The 21,509-nt window shown below is 40.7% G+C and overlaps 1 protein-coding gene across 1 annotated transcript in view; it reads right to left on the reverse strand.

Moving 5' to 3' along the window:
- Positions 1-226: 226 nt before the first annotated feature.
- The window catches only part of si:ch1073-396h14.1 (disintegrin and metalloproteinase domain-containing protein 10), a 54,837-nt gene continuing 33,554 nt past the window's right edge, over positions 227-21,509 (reverse strand). The window contains exons 9-15 of the mRNA XM_037545085.1: positions 13,856-14,019; positions 8,647-8,818; positions 6,332-6,476; positions 4,340-4,523; positions 3,879-3,978; positions 2,826-3,046; positions 227-859 (exon numbers count right to left, since the gene is read on the reverse strand). Coding sequence (XP_037400982.1) covers positions 749-859; positions 2,826-3,046; positions 3,879-3,978; positions 4,340-4,523; positions 6,332-6,476; positions 8,647-8,818; positions 13,856-14,019 — 1,097 coding nt within the window. The 3' untranslated portion in view covers positions 227-748. The remainder of the gene's footprint in view (positions 860-2,825; positions 3,047-3,878; positions 3,979-4,339; positions 4,524-6,331; positions 6,477-8,646; positions 8,819-13,855; positions 14,020-21,509) is intronic.

Below are 21,509 nucleotides of genomic sequence, written 5' to 3' on the forward strand. Positions count from 1 at the left end.
AGGGTCTTCTTTTTTGACAGCCAAAATGTGTTAATAGTTAAACTCAGAGCTCCAGCACTAAACTAAATGAGCAAAATATGGACTCCAAACATGTTTTGGCTGATCAACTACATCTGGGTAAAAAGTGGAATTACATTTTTGAGTGTAGTACAAATGTCCAACTGCTTCTTGGAGCCACTTTTGAGATAAGAAGTTAAACAGCAACAAGTAATTTTGAAACGTTATGTAAAATAAAGATCTTTTTGTTTGTTTATTTGTTTATTTTGTAAAGGAATTTCCCAACTGACACCAACATGTTGCAAGTTCTGTAGGAAGAACATCCAGGAACAACTGAAACTTAACTGGCAGCTCAGTTTTTTCCCTTAGCGGTCACTTCCATGCTGCTGGTCATCATTCTTATGAGAATAAGACTGGCCATGGCGTCTCAGTAGGAATGTCAAATGTAATCTGTACTGCAGCAATGAGTTGTTGGGGAAACAGTAAAAAGCTGGAAGAAAAACAAGCCTCAAATTAGCTGTGGAGTTCAAACAGCTTACTGAGGACAAATGATGTGAAGCACACTGATGGGGGACTTCACGTGAACTCAGATGATGTTTAGACAGGTGTGTGTAAAACTCCGAGCTGTTAGTCCACTCAAGCCGAGGATTCTGTGCAGACCTGCAAAACGCTGATTTTGTACATCTTTGAGTGAAGACTCGACCATGACATTTGGCGAGGGACAGTGGTATTTGACCTGTCCTGCTCTGAGCTAACCCGCCGATGTCTCGTCACTCTCCAGGGTGTGTCCAAACAGACAGACGGTGCCGGCCATCACTGCTGAGATGGTGAGAATGGCCAGCAGAATCACCCACCAGTGAGCCTGCCGAAGACAGAAAATACAACACAGATGTATGACGACCGAATAAGAATCACTTTTAATTAAAGGCGTATAAATGCATTAATAATATTCAACAACGTATGTACTTATTTTTAGCCAAGATACAATTCTCTGGCTTTTTTCCAAGATTAAAATCATGTATTGTCTCCTTGTCTGTGTTCCACTACTGTGTACACAGTTCATTCAATGAAGGTTGTGTAATTTGTATATTTTTAAAATTTAGATCACATCAAAATAATCAAATCATTATGAAAATGTACCTCTACATTGTAAATAAAGGCATATGCAAAAGTTTGAACACCCCAGTCAATAATGTGTTGGTTTTCCAAGTGAAAATAAGTTAGCACCCTCTACAGAGAACACAGATTTTTCAACAATTTCAGACAATTTCACAGACATTTTGTTAATATTTGGAATATCTGGAGTTCGGTTGTTGCTTTGGGTTGTGCTATATTTTCACTGTTGTTATCAACACCATAGTTCCACCAGTGCACCAGTGGGTTTCTTCACCTGTAGCTGTGTACAGTTCAGTATTGACAGCCAAATGGTAATCTTCAGCTTTACAAATATGCATTATTGTCGATATATAAAAGCACACTGTGTTTATAATCCCAGTTGCTGTGATGTTCATGCTTTAAAATTACAGTATTTTATAGTAATACAACTAAATCTGCTGGCATTTTACTGTAAATACAGGCTGCTTCAAAGAGATTAATCTGATTTTAGAATGATTTATTTCACTTATAAATTGCAGTAAATTGTAAATGGTTTAAATGAGCATACAGTTCTACAAGTGCTCAATGTGAACCTCCTCCAGCTGTACGGACAACATAAACACCATAGTCAAATTCATCCCATACTCGATGGAGCATGTCGGGTCTCGATGCACTCACGGCTCTTTCCGTGCGATTTCGGAGATCATGCTGTGTTGTGTAACCAACGCCGAACACTCTGAGCTGTTGCAGCTTCACTGCTGACAAAAATCACGCTGCACAGTTATGATGAATTCGCTCTTATTGAAGTGGAGAATGCAAAACGCTTTCTGCTCAGGGGTCTCATCTCCTCTCAGACTGAAGGGAGCCACCCTCCAGTGACACTCAGAAACTATTTTCCCTCTTTTTCAATTGGATTGTGATTGGTTCCTGGGCGCCTCACGGTTGTAAAAATATGGCACTTTGAGATCGGACGAAACTTTTTTGAGTCACCCTGTATTACTGTCACTATTTTTGCAGTGTTAAGAAACTGTTTGAATTGATTTGTTGGCAGGTCACAAGTTTAGCCCACAAGTTTGACTTTACTTTAAAATGTTTGGAAAACCAACTTTTTCCGTTTTCAATCAGCAAATTCATTTTGAGCATAGTCTGCAAATTGACTTTAACTTCAGGTTAGGATCAAACAGTAAGTAATATCTGCCCATTCACTTATGTTACACTTCTCGTCTGCAAACTTAAATTCTTTCTGTGCAATTTTAGATGTGACAAAGTTCTCGCAATCCCCACTACCACCCCATCTCCTCCCTGTTCCTCAGTCTCATGTTAGTCCTACCACTGTTCCAAGGGGGGTCACGCCTTCTAGCCCCAGATATAAGCCGCTTAGGAGTTCCCCTGCCTGAAACTTTGTAGTAAATTATACTATTACCACAATGTTCTGGCAAGTGTAACCAAACCAAATAGGGACGACTACCTTCTGACATAAATGGGGTGTGAAGGAAGTTTGTATTTTGTAACAGTGCCCAGAATTACGCATTATTGACTACTGAAATTTATACAGTCACATCTGAACTGAAATCCATTCAGTCCTGTTGCAGCTGTTTTCAAACCCCACCTCGGTCAAAACTACAGAGCAAGAGGCAGCACATACTTTCATATCTGGTTGCATTCCTCTTGACTGGGCAATTAAACCTGGAACAACACTGAAGGCCGTACTTTCAAAAAACACACAAACAAACCATCATCCAGTCTGCCAAGTCATCAAATTCATCCAAATGCAGGAAGGAGTTTTTCAGCCTGGCGATTGGGCCATCTGCGTCCAGCAGGCGACACGTTTGGAAGTGGTCGCAGTAGCCCTGGTTTTTAGAGCAGGGGCTTCCTGGAACCAAGGCCACCTGCTTTCCTTTAAATTGCGTCAAAAGAACGGAAGAGGTTGTGCTTGCACAGGTTTTGGGGTTACCTGATCACAAAAAACATAATTATCAGTGACAAGATACATAAACAATATTATTAACTTTTTTATTGGCATGTCAAAACCATGTAGCTACATTTTTTCAGGTTTTTGTGAAGAAAGTTCTTATGACGATACATATTACCCCATACCAAACAAACATGTTCTCAATATAATGCTACTAAATAGCCATAGTTACATTTATACCCTGTATGGAGGGCTGTGCAACAGATAGAGACCACCTTTTACATTATTTATTCATTTCCAGTCAAAACGGCCACTAAATTATTTATTTTTCAGTGTCAGAAAGAAGCAAAAAAACACATGTTGAACAAAAACAACCAAAACAACCAAATATATTTGTCAGTGACTGCATTATAGCCTCCAGTCTTTGCATTTCCAACACATTCACGTTGTGATATTGCAGTCTGGACTCTACAGTGGCCAGTCCATTTTTTGAGAACAACAGCAGTATCAACATCTTGACAGATCCAGAGCCTTTCAGACTCATAGTGCTGAACTGTCTTCTCACAACTGAAGGACGGCTGTAGATTTTCTCAGATCTGAAGCAGCTTGATTTTCTTCTTCCTCTCAAAGATGAAAGCTTTAAGCACTGGGGACTGTTTAGTTGGTCTACTTTAACTGGAAATTGAATAAATGTAGGGTGGTCTCTGGGTCCTGCATACTGTATGTGTCTAGTTTAAAACTAACCATGTGAGCAGTCTGTAAAACCAAATGTGGTTCAGTTCTTTTATAGAGCATTGGTTTCAATACCAGTGGTGATACAATAAACAGCTGTTTACAAGACTTGTTTTGCTTGGATCTGTTGTGGTGCGGTTACCCTTCTGCTGGCAGCACATGTGGCATTTTTCCTTCTTGTTCTCTCCTGGACAGTCGCATTGCTCCAGGTCATGTATCACACAGAGTGACCGGGCACATTCCTGCTCCAGAGGAAAAAAAACAAGTTCAACTTGCAGAATTCTTAGTATTTCACTCTCAAACTGACCGAATGAGTCTGCAATCACCACGACCAGCTTAACTACAGCTCTGCCGTGAGTGCTCTAAATGGTTCCATGCTTTAGCTTTAATCCCCATCCTTATTTCTCAGACTGTATGACCCCCTGAAGAGCCATAGTTTGACATTCACATTCTCTTAGAGGACCATTTGTCTCGTGCAGACATTATTTATTGTTGCTCTTGGCACTACATTTTATTAAAACCAGGACATTTCAGAATATGTTTCACACTCTAGAAAACGTTCACAAGTGTTTAGAGATGGTATAGAGATGCTTCTGGACAGACCCCATTGAGACAAACACGTGTGCCTTGTCTGCAGATTGTCATGTTTGGCTTTGCGGTGGGCCTAGGACAGGAAGCAGAGGACCCCGTGCATGCACTCATCATCCGGCATTCTGAGTCTTTCTCACAGGTCAGCCCAGCGTTCTTAAAGACGCAACCAGAGGTGCAGCACAGACCCTGACTAGGACTGAGATATAAAACCAAGAGTTAGAATAAGTCAGCATGTTCTAACACTGACCAAATGTGGCTGAAGAGGTGGACAGTTACAAAGAGAACGTATGGCTACTTTATTTGAAACATACAGAGCTACATCCTGTATAAATAAAAATGATGCATGGCCACGCCGTATTAACACGTGGGAACAAGATCCTAATGTGTGGCCATGATTTAGTAAGGCATGGGAACAGGATAATTAAGTAGTGGCCACAACTTAGTAAGATGTAAAAACAAGATTGCTTGTATTAACACGTGGGAATGAGATCCTAATATGTGACTATGACCTAATTAGCTCATTTCCCACGACTTACCTACAGAGCCCTACTACATCTCATATAAATAAAAATAATGCATGGCCATGCCGTACTAACACGTGGAAACAAGATCTAATGTGTGGCCATGACTTAGTAATGAGTAGGTACGAGATAATTAAGCAGTGGCCACGACTTAGTAAGGCACAAAAAAGAGATCATTTAGCTGTGACCACAGCTTAATAAGGCAGGATTTCGTTCACATGCCTTACTAAGTCAGGGCCGCTCATTCCCACACCTTACATAAAGAGCTCCGCTACACCCCACATAAATAAAAATAATGCATGGCCAGGCCTTATTATCATGTGGAAATGACATCCTAATGTGTGGTCAACATAATTAAAGGTGTGGGAACAACATAATTAAGTACTGGCTACAACTTAGCAAATGTGTGGGAATTAAATAATTAAGCCTTGACCACAGCTTAATAAGACATGATCTTTTTTTCACATCTTACTAAGTTGTGGCCACAACTTAATTATGCCATTAAATTATCCCATGCCTTACCTAGAGAGTCCCGCTACATCCCATATAAATTAAAATAATCCGTGGACATGCTGTAGTAAGGCATGGGAATAAGAACCTCATGTGTGGCCACGACTTAGTAAGGTGTGGGAACGAGATAATTAAGTATGGCCATAACTTAGTAAGATGTGAAAACAAGGTTGTTTTCCGTAGAAACCCCTAGCCTGTAGTTCCACCTTTCAGGTGTCCATTTAAAAAAAACTATAGCTCATTGGTTTATGCATAATATACATTAATTGGCCTCGGACCTTTGTCAAGGGTCAGTTTCTGACAGAGCTGCTGTTTGCTGGATATTTTTGGGTGGTAGTTAACCTGGCTGTGTCACTGAAGCATGTAAAATAACAACTAACAACTATGTCAGCATCATTGCTGTGCTGAGAATGGACCAGCCAAAGTAAATCAACAGCAGTCCTGTGGTCAGAAACTGACCAGTGATGGACTACAGTTTGTAATTGTACTCCTACCCTCGCTGGCCACTTTACTAGGTCTACACATCTTATAGGTGCACTTTGTATATTTACAGTTAGAGACTGTAGTCCATCATTTCCTCTGAATAATCTACCCTGTTCATCACAACCCCTACAGGACCACCACAGAGGTGACGGATAACAGCACAGCAGTGGCGCTGACACGGTTGTGGGTGTTGTGGTAGTATGAGTGGATTAGATGCAGCAGTGCTGCTAGAGATACATCCCAAATAATGGCTCTGTGGTGGTCCTGTGGGGGGGGGGGGGCTGAACATTGATGAACAGGGTAAATTATGCAGAGACGCAGAAGGACTAGAGTCTGTAATTGTAGAACCACAAAGTGCACCGGATAAAACGGAAAATGAGTGTAGATAAAAGGTGGGTATACCTAATGAAGCGGAAGTAGGAATTGCTAATGAAAGCAGTGATAAATAAAAGCTAAATGTGGTAAAGATAATACGGAAACCGGGGCTAACCTGCACTGCACGCTGGGCTTCAGCCGACACTGAGAGCCTGCTGGCCCCCTTGAACTGTAACAGCATGGATCGCTTTCATTATGGCCCACATCACATTCCTCTCCTTTCTCCAAAATCTGGTTTCCACAGATGGGCTGATCACTGACTGTTGAGACACAACACACACAGCATGTTCATGTGGCCTATTCTGGACTATACTTAGTCAAACAATTGTTTGTGAAGATTAAAAAGAAAGAAACTCCTAGAGTCTGATAAACAAAGTGAGACATGTACAGGTAAAACAGGAAAAGGCAGAGGTTGGTAACAAGTACCGTTCACTCATAAGATACATCAACTTAACCCCTTTTCACAGCTGTTTTGGAGGCCCTGTGTCCTTTAATATGAATGTGGATGATGAAGAAAACCAGAAGCAAACTGAATTTTGAGATTGTTTGATCTAAAAGCTGCATGGCTGCGTTTGTGGAGAGCTCTGAATAGTTTTTACAGCAGTTGGTTCTCACTCCTTCCCTTTTACCCCTCATTGCTCACTGGCAGCTCAACATAGCGACACATTTCAGACACTGAGAGCCAACAGTTCATCTGATAACAGAGTTATGGGGAGAAACATTTCAATTGGTTATATTAATTAAAAAGTATCCAAATTAATCAGACACTGAGAGCCAACAGTTCATCTGATAACAGAGTTATGGGGAGAAACATTTCAATTGGTTATATTAATTAAAAGGTGTCCAAATTAATTTCCATTCGGCCAGTAGATAAGCTACCAGGTAACCCGCAGAAAAAGGCTTTGTAAAGTTTTGATGGATTTGCACTTGTCCTGGTACTTTCAAATGATTTGACCTATACTCAGCATACATCAATCAGCTGTAACATCAAGACAACCTCCTTGTTTCTGCACTCATTGTCCATTTTATAAGCTCTACTTTGTAGTTCTACAGTTACAGACTGTAGTCCATCTGTTTCTCTGCATACGTGGTTTGCCCTGTTCTTCAATGATCACCACAGAGCAGGTACTATTTGGGTGGTGGGTCATTCCCAGCACTGCAGAGACACTGATCCACTGGTACGAGTGGATCAGACGCAGCAGATGCTGCTGGAGTTTTTAAACACCTCACTGTCACTGCTGGACTGAGAAAAATATCCAACCTGCAGCGTCCTGTGAGCGCTGATGAAGGATTAGACCAACACAAACCGTGCAGCAGCAGACGAGCTGTCGTCTCAGACTTTACATCTACAAGGTAGGAATGTCTAATAAAGTGGACAGTGAGTGGACACAGTGTTTAAAAACTCCAGCAGTGTCTGATCCACTCGTACCAGCGCAACACACACTAACACACAACCACCATGTTAGTGTCACTGCAGTGCTGAGAATGATTCACCACCCAAATAACACCTGTTCTGTGGTGGTCCAATGTGGGTCCTGACCATTGACGAACAGGACAAAAGGAGGCTAACAAAGTATGCAGAGAAACAGATGGACTACAGTCCGTAATTGTAGAACTACAAAGTGCACCTATCTGGTAAGTGGAGCAGTGGTTTTAATGTAATGGCTGATCAGTATATCTGTGAGAAAAGTCATTACTTTTTTCTTAGTTCCAGTGTAGTCCTTCACATCTAACTGCCAAGTCCTTTTTGTGTTTAATTTAATTGGGTTCCATTGGAGCAGCTTCTGGGCTGCTTTGCTGTTGTTGACTTTGGAGTTTATATTCATTTTAGGCTAAAAAGATACCAAGAAGAAGAATAATGGAGCCTCAGAGTGCTCAGAGTACTAAGAAGTACATAATAAGTATAAATAAGACGACTTAGACCCGATACACTTCTACTCAGCTGATTTTGTTAGGCACCCCTCAATGAGCTGAACCAATAACAAGGCTTAAAAGTAGTTATGGGATACTCTTTAAATGCAATTTATATATTGTTTATTTATTACTTTCCGAGATGAATGCATCATTAATTCATTGATATACATCAGAAAAGTTTCAACATCAAGCCATAACAACCATGTTTATTAACTGGAAGTGTCTCTTACCTTTATATAGGTCAGCATGTAGCATTTTATTTAGGCCATAATTTCCTTGCATGACAGTTTTGATGGTGATATGAAGTCTATTAGACATGGAGGAGTCAGGTTCGCTGGATGTTCTCTTTTGGATGGCCAAGGCAGGTTTTGAACACATCCAGTCTCTTTCCACTAATTCAGTACATTTTTACTCAAATCATGACAGAAGTGTCCCAAAACTGCCCTTGAGCACTTACCATATGTTAGATTACAGCTATCAGTGAAGTGTCTGTCACTACAGCTTGACCCGTCTTACCAACAAAGCATTTGTCCTTCTTGATCTTCAGCAAGCGGCTAATGTGGCGGAGGCTGCAAGGCGAGAACCGATCACTGTTCTCCTGGACCTTGTCTGCAGCATGTGGGAACATCAGGAATCTTCCTTTCCCTTCAGTGATTTCCAGGCCTCCACAGTCCGAGCCCTCATCGTGCTGACACGTCAAACAAAACACATAACAGAAAGCAGAGATGGACAGTGTCAACTTTCAGGGGTTCATGCTGTATTACCGCTCAGATTTCTATACGTCGTATGCTGGTGTAAAGGCATGAGGCTTCTGATCACAGGCCTAATAGCTCCATACATGAAAAAGGCAGCTGTGCAGCTGTTGTGGGTAACAGAATGTAATGTGCCTTCTGGGTTTTTTAACCTTTAGAAATGAGGGAAAGACTGTTTGTTATTGGCCATAAAAAAGACTGAAACGGACTGTTATTGAGCATAAAAGAAAGCACTACCTCCAGGGTTTACTGAATGTTTATGGCAGTTTAAATGAACTAAAAGCTTTGGCGCAGAGCGGCAGATTGAAAAGGTCCATTCCAACCAGTCAGAATCGATGCGTGTCGTGTCTCTGATGTTGGCTGAGTCCGGCAAGCAGGCAGATACCTTTCAAGTCAGGCATGCCCTGCAGCATGTGATGTCTGTTTTTTCTTCAATTAGCCCAATTATGTCTGCAGTTTGTTCATGCCTGCTAGACAAAAACATCTCAAAGAGCTGACCAATTGCATTACTCACCATCACCATCACAAGTCCCAGATACACTGAGACTCTTCATAGGCACAGTTATATGCTCTACAGGGAAACCACTTAAAGACTAACTACATCCCACAACTTTCAGCTAACTCAATCCCTGGCTCAACTTTGAAAAATGCTCAAAAGTGGGAGGGGTGCATTGAGAGGGGCACTGCGGTGATGTACAGGTATGGAGGTGGGGCTGGGAGCTGAGCTGGTGGGCTGAGCTGCTGTGTTTTTGTAGCTAACATTACGGACTAGAAATACATGGAGAATGATATAATAAAACAGCAATTTTGCGATTGAGACGTCTTACAAGGTTCACGATTGGTGTTGGTGTTTCTAATCAGCCAGTGTGTTTTGAGCGTCACTAGTATGAGCCACTGACTCAAGCGGCCAAAGAGTTAAAGTAGTACCAGAATATGATTAATAGCGAGCAGAAGAGCTATCAGAAAGGTAGAACATTCTCTAAAACCGTTATAGCGAATTATCTGTTCAGCAGGTCTATATTCGATATAACCCGAGTCCTGATTTCTTAGATGTACTGAATTCCGAATGAATAAAGTGACTGTTACCTAGTCAGTGTCCCTAAATCCTTACACGTTGCAAGCTGCTCATGGCACTTATCGGCAGCTATATGGAGACTTGCAAGAATCCTCACTTAATCAGTCTTTCAGGTTGCCTAATCTTACGTTGAGCATTATGAATACATGTGCTAATCATAACAACTTTGTGAGGTGGTGCTGGAGATATTTAGTTTGGCATATGAGTGTGTCTCCTCACTCTAGGCTCCTATGCGTTCACATTTTTCAGCACAGCACAGGCAGGGTGTCATTTTTCTAATGTTGAATTCAGCAGATAAACAGTAACAGTGCATTAAAGTGTGCTGTCAGTAGAGAAACTTTTGCAAAAGACTGACATATGACAACTGACATAAACCTGGCATAACTGGACATAAAATATCAAAAATGTGGAGGACAGGGGCAGTCAAGGACCAGGAGCAAAGAGTAAGGAATCCTGAAGTTCTGTTAACTTCACAAAACTGGCTTTTGTAGGTGTCATGTAGCTTTAGAGAAAGCATAATTTATCTATGTAATATATATATTAATTATGTTAGAATTATCCATCCATCCATCCATCCATCCATCCATCCATCATCATCCGCTTATCCGAGTCCAGGTCTCGGGGGCAGCAGCCTAAGCAAAGAGGCCCAGACCTCCCTCTCTCCCGCCACCTCCTCCAGCTCTTCCGGAGGGATACCGAGGCGTTCCCAAGACACTTGAGAGATATAATCCCTCCAACGTGTCCTGGGTCCTTTCCGGGGTCTCCTCCCCATCTGACATGTCTGGAACACCTCCTTAGGGAGGCATCCAGAGGCCATCAAGGGAGAGTCCGGCGACCCTGCGGAGAAAGCTCATTTCAGCCACTTGTATCCGCGATATAATTATATGTTATAATTATAATTTACCTATCATGTTTTTTTTCTTGTAGGTGCTGCAGAAAATCATTTCATTCTGCTTTGTGTGACTCATCACATGGACTGTATACAGAGCCCTCAGTATCAGGCACAGGGAACTGGGCTATGGACCAACATGTCATTAATCACAGGTGAACTGAATCCTCTGATCCGCTCCACTACCTCCAAACTAAGGCTGAAAACAATGAGTTATGCTGCCCAACTAGTGCCAAAAGTAACGTAATTTATATTCAGACAGAGACAGCGGGACTAGAACAGATCTGCCAAAGAACGCTAAGGAAGAATCTGCAGCTGAGGAAGCATAAGCAGCATGGCTGCCTCCGGCACAGATACAGTAGAAGGTGGTGGAGGGAAAAGATCACACCTGTTCATTAATTCAGATCTGCCCGAGAGTGTAACTGTAAATAAAGACATCTATTGTGTCACTGGCAAAAGGCAACTGACACCAGCTTAGGTTAAAACACTCAACACACAAGGGATGCTTTTCAGTGGTCTTTGAATAAGAGAGTGGTTCTATATGGAACCACTTAAAGCTTATACAAGCTTAAAAGTTGAGAACAAAAGTCAAATTAAACAGAAACTGGGCAAACGTAAGAAAACATGAAAACCTGACATGGAACACGACTTGGGTGGAGACTGGAGCTAGGAAAAGGCAAAGAAGACAAAACACAGAATGAGGCGGAGCTATGATGTACTATATTCTAATTATGTTACAGCCTACATAAAACTATGATAGTCAACCACTTATTATCATAAAAAGAATGAATCGAGTACAATATCCTTCAAAAATGAGTATTGAATTTATTGGTATGGAAAACATTAATAATACCCATTCCTGGAGTAACCTATCCAGTATATTTTGGTGTTTAGATGTTTTAGTGATTAGGGTTTGGCTCTAGAGCTTTAATTAGACCTAAATTTCTGTTTCAAACACCAACACAACTCAAGAACTTTGTCTGATTCAGACCTGGCCCAATTCAAACCACATAAACGAGTTTTCAGAGCTACTCAAGCCACCAAAATTTTGTCCGAACTTGACCCAAGCACTAATCAAGTCCAGAATTGACCCAAGCTCAACAAAATACTGTCCGAAACTGACTGTTCTCACCAAAAGTGATTTTATGTTTAATCATAGTGCCAGTTAAATGGCAGTGTAGCAACAGTAATAGCCATCATTAGATCACACACACATGCACATTATCTAAGCCACGTATCCTCCTGGGTCATGAGCTTACTGGAGTTTATCCCAGAGATCACTGAATGGAAAACTGGAAACACCCTGGACAGGTCACCAGTCCATTACAGGGCAGATATGCAGACATATACATTCACACACACAGTCACACCTAGGGGTGATTTCGCGTATCCAGTTGGCCTGACTGCATGTCTTTGGACTGTGGGAGAAAACCGGAGCACCCAGAGAAAACCCACGCAGGACAGGGGAGAACATACAAACTCCACGCAGGAAGGACCTCAGTCGCCCGGCTGGGCAATTGAATCCAGGCCCTTCTTGCTGTGCGGTGACAATCATGGGCAAATAAAGTAAAACATAAATAAACAGAAATAGAAATAAAATTATTTTATAATATCATCCCAAACAGCAAGTCTGGATAAACCTTCAATAATAAACTATGTGGTGCTGACAGAATGTCAGCCTTCACTTCTTTAATCCTAAATCATCTTTCTGTACATGTAAAAAATATGACATATAACATATGTAACATATAACATAACATATCGTTGCTGTCGGAAGAAAACCTTGTATGTCCATTTTTGGCATTTTTCAGTTTTTGACATAATTTGAAAGTCTCTGTTTCTCTTTACATTGTTTGTAAATTTTATGATGAATGGCCTAAAAGAAATGACCCAAAATGACATGGGAAAAATTCTGGTTCCATTGACTTACACTGAAAGTGAAGTATGTTTTTTCCTTCTCCTGTAAAGTTACTATTTAGGAGATACAAGGTTTTCTTCCGACAGTAGCGATATACAACATACAGAAAAGACATTCTTGGCCAAACACAATAATGAAAAGACTCTTTTGACGGCACCCATGTGTATTTCTAGACCGATTTGCGTTTTTCCATGCATTCGTGTTTTTTGAGTGTGGACCTTGGTGCTAAATTCTGACAACAGCATGAGTGAGTGAACCCAGCACGCCAGGAGAGAATGAAATGAGGAGGAACACTGATGTGAGGGAAATGCAGAGGAAATCTGTGAGAAGCTGATTTTGAGAACCTGGACGTGAGATTTGAGCCCAACCTGAGCCCAACATTTTGAGAAAGGGTGTCTAAACCCAGCATAAGCAGTCGGGTCCTGACAGGTTCCGACAAATATTTAAAGCTCCTTTAGGAACCGCTGTGTACAGCGAGGAACTCTGATCATCTCACTAAAGTCAAAAAGCAAGGTCTAACATTAATTAGCTCAATTAGCTAAGTTAATTAATATCACATTGAATTATGTTTAATAAATTGATAAAGCCAAAAATCATGATCATGATTAATATATATATATATATATATATATATATATATATATATATTATAATATATAAAATATATAAAAATATATAAAATACATAATATAAATAACCGTGCAACCCCACAGTTGGGACCCAGAATCACTCTGTTGTTGGGTTATACAACACTATGCTTTCCTCTGGTGTTGGGCCATATTCATTATTCATTTTCATAAAAAATAACCATTTAGGAACCTTTTTTAATGGTGTAACATTCGTTTGCTGTGTTTATGATAGGTCTTCTCAAGAAGAGCTAACGTAAAAGAAGAGCTAACGTGAAGAAAAACTATTAATAATAGATGTTGCTAAATGGTTCTTGGCTTGGACATACGGTTCCATGGAAAGCCTTTAATTGCTACCACACAAGCAAGGTACCTTTAATTGCTACCACACAAGTAACTACTGCGTAAGGAACCCTGAAGTTCTGTTTATCTTCTGCTTTGATGGTGAGAAGACTCAAGACTCACAGGAGCCCCCAGGCTGTGGCCAAGTTCATGAGCAAAGGTCAGATGGACGAATTTGGGCGGGAGGTAGAAGCCATAGTTCTTCAGAGTGATCAGACCAGTGTTGAGGCTGGACATACGGCCGTCTTTCAGAAGCAGGTTTTTGGAGCAGATTCCTCCCCAGTCATCTGAACAGAGGAGAGAGGGTGAAGGAGAAGAAAGTGACATTAACGGAGTCTATTTAAAATACTAAATAAAATTAGACTCAAAATATATACATACATAAATAAATATGCAACCACATGCAAAGTATTTCAGCCTACATAGAAAAGGCAATTATACTGTGAACTTAATGAGAATAAAGTGCCCCCAGTGCTGACAGTCCATGACTGAGGTGTCCTTGAGCAAGACACCTAACCCCCAATTGCTCCCCGGGCGCCGTGGATAGGGCTGCCCACCGCTCCGGGCAAGTGTGTGCTCACTGCCCCTTATTGTTTGTGTATTCATTAGTGTGTATGTGGTGTTTCACTTCATGGATGGGTTAATTGTGGAGGTGGAATTTCCCCGTTTGTGGGATTAAAAAAGCATCACTTACTAAAAAAAAAAGCATCACTTACTTAAAAATGAAAATCAGAATTAACTTTGTACCTTGTTAGCTCATGTGCCTGGTCATATTAATTAACATTAATCATATCATATCAGTTAAAAGACAAAATTCTCGTTTTCATATTATCTTAATCTAAAAAGTGATTTTTGATTATGACACTGCACCAGTGGCTGGGATATTAGGTTTCACATAATAATATCACGTTTCACCTCCCTCTCCCACCCCAACCATCTTCAAAAGACAACACTCAGCTTGGCTCCTAAGTGGAGTAACTAAGTGTTGGCTTTCTCATCAGGAGATTGCAGGTTCAATCTTCAGAGATGCTACAGCTAATTATTGCCAGGAGACCAGAAGTTCTTTCGCTGGATGCGTCGGATGGTCTTCCCTCTCCCCACATCACTCATCTTGAGGGTAACTAACTTGGATGTCCGTGAGCTAACGTAACAAATTAGCCACTAGTGTTCTCCTCCAAGCGTGTTGAGCTGTTCAATGATGTTGCATAAACTGCAGTTTGAAAGGGTGCAGGTGCTTCACAGGTCTTGGAGGACGCACGTGCTGGCCTTCATCCTAGGGTTGCATTTAGCTGGGTATTTAGTGATGCTAACAGGCTACAATAATACACAGGCTTTGAGTTTAAATCTCTACTGAAGGTCAAGATCCAAACTGTAATGTTCAAAATAAAGCATTTGTAACTCGAATGTCTGTTGTGAGCCTCAAATGCCTGCCTTTCATGTAGGGGAGCTGTTGTTGAATGCAAATTAACCACCATTAGCTTGATGCTAACATGACATTGAAATCCCCAGCTGAAACTGAAACTTAGCTGAAGCATTATCATACTGTTGGAAAAAATGGGTAAAGAAGGGTAAAGCTTACTAAACAAATCCCAAGCTTTCTCCACTAAACATTACAGTGTATTGACCTGTTTGGTGGGCACATTCTTGTGATTAAGCGAGTTTGCAGTGGACATTAGCATACAAAATTAATGCCCGTAAAAGGTCTTCTGATACGGACACAGAATTATATTTAATTAAAATACAATAAAAGAGCACAATATGTCTCCTCCCTGCTAAAAACAGCACAGACCATCATGACAGGTGACCAGCAAAACCAGCATATCACTGTTGTCAGAAGAAAGCCTTGTATGTCCAAAATGGTAACTCTACAGCAGAAGGAAAAAACCTACTTTACTTTTAAATTAAGTCAATGGAACCAAACTTTTTTCCAAATCAGTTTAGGTAATTTCTTTTAACCCACTCATCATGAATTTACACTCAATGTAAAGGTTCTTCCGACAACAGTCATATTTTGTGCTTTGGATGTTGGATTGCTGGTCAGCAGCAATGGAAGTTGATATGCTGGGGTGACCAACTAAACCACAACCAGATCAGCACTAGACCTGCAGAACTCAACATAGGCCAACATAAAATGCGTTCTGGTGGTGGTTGGTTAGTGTAGTGGGCAACACCTCTGCCTTGTAGACTGGGTAACAGGTACCCCACCTGGGTAATCACCCTACGCTATACCAATAAGAGTCCTTGGGCAAGACTCCTAACACCACCTTTGCCTACCTGTGTAAAATGATCAAACTGTAAGTCATTTGAGCGTCAGCCAAATGCTCTAAATGTAAATGGTCTGTGCTGGATTTTCAGCAGGACTGTTTCTGCTCTATTAACAACACTAGGACTGACAAATGTTTGTCAGGCGGAAAAGTGGGCAAAATCCTAAATAAATCCAGTTTTCAAAAAGAAAAGCCCAGCTAGCTCACATCCTGGTGGCACCCATCCACTTGTACCGTCTCTTTACTGCATCCTATTAATTTCAGTGGAGAGTTCTGCTGCATTGGATGCTGCAAAAAATTCAGCAGCTCCTCTTAATGTGAATGAGTGCAGCAGCTGCATTGTGTTTAGCCAACCAAACAAAAGCAGACTGATCTTCAGCACAAACGGCAAATTCAATAATAATAGAAGAGCAAATTGATCTTTTTCTGATTCCATTATAATGAATCCATGATAGGCACTATAGGCACTAGGATCTCTAGGGCTACCTGTTTAGGCAGCTAGTTTGCCAGTAAAACTGACTGTTAGCTTTCTTACTGGGCAACTGATGTTTTCTTAAAATTATGAACGCATAAAAAGCATAAGTCTGTACTTTAGATTGACTTTAAGCCTTTCTACAATAGCAAACAGTGTATTGGAATGTTTAGTAAACCAGATCTATTTAATAAAGTTTCTTCATTTCGATAACAACAAAGAAACTCCCACCAATGGCAATGAACGTTCTACACTCTCTGAAAAACGGTACTAAACTGTCTCTGGGGCAGTGCTCCTGTTGTCACTGGGTTGGTTTCCTCAAGGGTACGTCCCAGTTCCTTTAGTCAGGCAACATAACTGAACCATAATCCACTGAAATGATGTTTTCTAAGTAAACTGTACTGACTCCACAGACCCCACCTCGAGCACGGGCTTCTATTCTACTGTTCTGTTTCAAAACATTCGGTTATGAAAAGGTACAAATACCAACTTTTCACCTGGAAAAAAAAATTAAGGTTAACAACTGGGCCTTAAAACCACTGCTGCACCTTTGAGGGAACATTACATTTACATTTTTTGTACCTTGATGAACGACAAACGTATCTGCACAGAACCTTTATTTCTAACAGTGTACAATACTTGGAATTTGTCATAGTGTGGAAAGAAAATGCATTATAATTTCATATTCATGTTGACTTGTTGAGTAAATAACTTCACCAGTCACCTTCAATTATGTTTAATGAATTGACGAAGCCAAAAATCACAGTCATGACTAAAATGTGGCTCACTCTGCAGGCCTGAAGCACTCGCTGTTGGCTCACACAGCACTGCACTCTCCTCTGGAGGAGTCTGGCCTCTTTCTCTCAGACGTTCCTGGGGCGCTGATCTGCTGACAGGCCTGGAGGACTCAGGGCTCTCTGCCATAATTCTGAGGGAGAAACAGCTCCAGAGGAACTGCTTTCTTCTCTCTTAAGAGCTCCACTACATTTCAGCGTTTCAGCCGTATATAAAGCCAGCCAGCGACACACTACTGATCGCAAACAGATGGGCTTCTTCACATAGTACCATGTGCTGATGTCATCCCTCCCCAGAGTCTGTTTCTTTGGATTGTGTGGGGGTCTCTCATGTAACTGCTTCCAGAGCTCTCTATGACTTGTCTGTTATAGATGGAGACACAGTTGTTGAGGAGGACTGAGAGTCTGGCTCAGAGTTACGACCAGACTCGGGGGTGTCAGGAAGAACAACAGGTCAGGGATGCCCCAAGCATGATAGAAGCAGTTTTGGTTATGTTTACACAAAAGAGTATAGACTATATGTATTAGATTAAAATTCTGCTTGAAACCCTGAAACCCCATATGCAAGCCAAGCACTGTTTAGGAGACTTTTTAAGGGTTTAACATTCATTTGTGGAGAAAGAAGAAAAACCGATATAAGGAACAAGCAAAAACACAACATGGAACAAATGAAACATCCTTAATAACTACTGTCCCTAAATGGTGCTTGGCTGGGAGATATGGTTCCACGGAAAGCATTTAATTGGTACAGAACCTTTACATTACGTGGAGGTTCTTCACACTCACACATCTCGTTTACAACAATGGTTCCTGAAAAGAAGCATTTAAAACGTTTAGAAGGTTCTTCTATGGCATGGTCCCAAAAAGAATAGATGTGTCTGTTAAAGTATTAGAAACTGTTAACTTATAAACTCTGATCAACCTTAGAAACTCTAACTAAATGTTGGCAGGTGCAGCTGTAAGGAGCCCTGCTGGTGACATCCTGTATAAATAAAAATAATGCTTGCTTATTAACGTGTGGGAACAAGATCCTAATGCGTGGCCATGACTTAATAAGGCATGGGAATGAGATGATTAATGCGTGGCCACGCATTATTTTTATTTATACAGGATGTCACCAGCGGGGCTCCATACAGCTGAGACATAGAGTCAAATGCTAAAGTTTGGGCACCCCTGGTCAAATAATGCTTCACTGAGATGGAAAAAGATTAACACATCCTCTACAGAGAACACACTTCTGCACATCTCCATCTCCACTGTGTATTTATTGAAGTTAACATATTAGAAAAGAAAAGAAAAAAAACCCCACAAAATGTGGCCTGTGCAAAAGTTACAGCACATTTTATATTCTATGCTTAATGTTTTCCAATGTATGAAACTAAATAAATTGAAATTGTGCTAAAAAATGCCATATTAAATTTACTGTAGAGGATGTGTTGACTTACTTTCACTTAGAAAAACAACAAAACGTGTCATTTGGCCAGAGAGTGTACAAACTTTTGCATACAACTCCGTAGCAGTAGAGTCAGTGCTCTTGCAGTATTGCAGCAGGTCCATTACGCAGAGTATTTTGCTTCAGTGCAGAGGTGCATATTAGCCATGGACATGGACACCCTGATTTAGGGAGACTGCAAGATCAGAAAAGCTCTTGAGGTCATTCTATCTGTTTTACTGTATTTGACGACTAAATGACTTATCTATTCTGTAGGAGGCTCTTTCGGAACAAAACCTCATACCTCCAAAATGGTAACTTTACAGGAGAAGGAAAAAACATACACTACTTTCAATGTAAGCCAATGGAACCAGACTTTTGTCCAAATTATTTTTGCCCATTCCTCTTGGTCTGTCCTTCATGAAATTTAAACACATTGTAAAGGACAACATGTATTTTCAAATTATGTCAAAAACTGAAAATCAACCAAAATGGAGATACAAGGTTTTGTTCCAACAACAGCATATATATATATATATATGTATGTGTGTGTGTGTGTGTGTGTGTGTGTGTATGAATTATATACTCTAACGTGGAGCGATGTTGAGGCGGACGCATGTGTGGAAACAAGCGAGATTTATTATGGGCAAATCCAAAATCTGGGTCAAGACAGTCCAGGATCACAGAGCCAACACAAACAGATCGGGGTGCAGACATGATAAACAACACAGAACCTCAAAGTAGAACCAAACACGAGAATACAATACATACATCCAACAAGCAGCACATCTAACATCAAAGACCAACAAACACAAGGGGCAAACACAGGGCTTAAATACAAAAGGATAACGAGAGACAGGCGGAAAACAGGTGGAACGAATCAGGGGCGGAGTCAGAAAACAAGGGGGCCGGACTGTGAATAGATCAAAGCACATGACAGGACTAAAAGGAAAACAAAATCACATGAGGAGACTGGGAGGGGCCAGTATACATATACACAGATAAATCACCTTATCAGCAACTTTATTACAAATTAACAACTCTATAATGCTGTCTGAGAGGATGGGATGGGTGGTCATCAGGTTCTCCCAGATGATCGGATGATGCACAACTCCCAATAGTGAGAGAGCAAACAGTGGACTGGCTGGGGGATCCTGAGAACCCCTTACCACCAAAAAGTATAAAATTCATTTTATTAAGTAAACGTCTTCTTGGAACTACATTGGCCCATTTTTTTTGTTTATAAAAGTATACCAGATCTTCTTGAGAGTGTCATGTACAGCAGACATCATTAGAATTCACTACTTCAGATTCAAAATATGCAGCATCTAAATAATGGCTGAGCATATTATCCCACTGATGAGATCAAAATATTTGAAAAACTGTTTAAAAACTCTTGACAAAAGAGTTACATGTGTACATTTGGAAAAACTGTCAGAATGCACACCAAATCCTTTCTGCATGATTTATACATCAATAAACATTTCCTTATAGTCACTTATGATCTGGCTGATGACTTTAATAATGAGGTTATTTATATTAAAAAGCAAGGCAATACTTTTTAAAAGAGGCCATAAAGTAAAAGGTGCTGGATGCAAAATGTCTGATTTATTGGTCCCGACACTTCTAAGCTAAGCTAAGAGGGAATCCTGAGCTGGATGGAAGTTTGACTTTAGGACTACGTGTGTATGCCAATGTTAACTGATTAAAAAAATGCTGTTTTTTCATTGTAATATAGTGCATTTTATAATTCAGCATCTCCTGGGGTCTCAAACATTTTGCTAGATACACTGAAATATATTAATGTTTATTTGTAAAGTTTAACATGTTGGGAAAACAAAACATGCCAAAAGTTTTGTTTTGAGTTTTTTTCCCCCAATATGTTAACTTCAGCAAATAAACACTAACTGTGCATTAAAATGTGCATCCGTGTGTTCTCTGTAGAAGATGTGTTGACATATTTTCAGATAATCAAAAAAAATGTCATTTGACCAGGGTGCCAAAACATTTGCATGCAACTGTACATGTGGTTGGTTAGTGTAGTGGTTAACACCTCTGCCTTCTACGCTGTAGACTGGGGTTCAATCCCCAACCTGGGTAAACACCCTACACTATACCAATAAGAGTCCTTGGGCAAGACTCCTAACACCACCTTCACCTACTTGTGTAAAATGATTAAATTGTAAGTCGCTCTGGATAAGAGCGTCAGCTGAATGCCGTAAATTTACATGTGCAGTTGTTAAAAACGAGGCTTACCTATCTAAACCCCCACTGGTGATCCCCCCTCACCCATAGGACTGTCCTGCGGTCATGCGATTTTGTAACAGTTGCCTGATCAGACAGCATGGGCAGCGTGTGAATGTGCTACTGTGCTAATGCTTTTCCTGGAAAGACCATTGTTGCTGAATCTATTCCTTTAGTCCCGTGAGAGTGACCCTTGCTCGCGCCCACTCCACTGAGCCAGAACCCACATGAATGAGAAGAATGATCTCTTTCCTTTACACAATCACGACCTCCACACATTCACAGAAAAAGCTCTTCACAGAAATCAGAGCTAAACTGCTAAAGAATGGAAGCAATAGGAGCACGAATGGGCAGCTCTATTCTGTATCTATACCACTGTTTGCTTTATCCATTCAAATGAATTTGAAACTAAATAGAACTTCAGCTGAATAAAGTTTGGCAAATATTGATGGGCACACTTTTCCCATTACCCTCAAACAGCTAACGCAGCTAATAAGTAATGGAAGCTTACACGTCCTTCAGTTAACACTGCAAATTACACGCCCTCACACCCTCAGACTCAAACTGTGTG

Source organism: Pygocentrus nattereri, chromosome 15 (genome assembly GCF_015220715.1).
Source record: "Pygocentrus nattereri isolate fPygNat1 chromosome 15, fPygNat1.pri, whole genome shotgun sequence".
In the NCBI taxonomy this organism is placed as follows: Eukaryota; Metazoa; Chordata; class Actinopteri; order Characiformes; family Serrasalmidae; genus Pygocentrus; species Pygocentrus nattereri.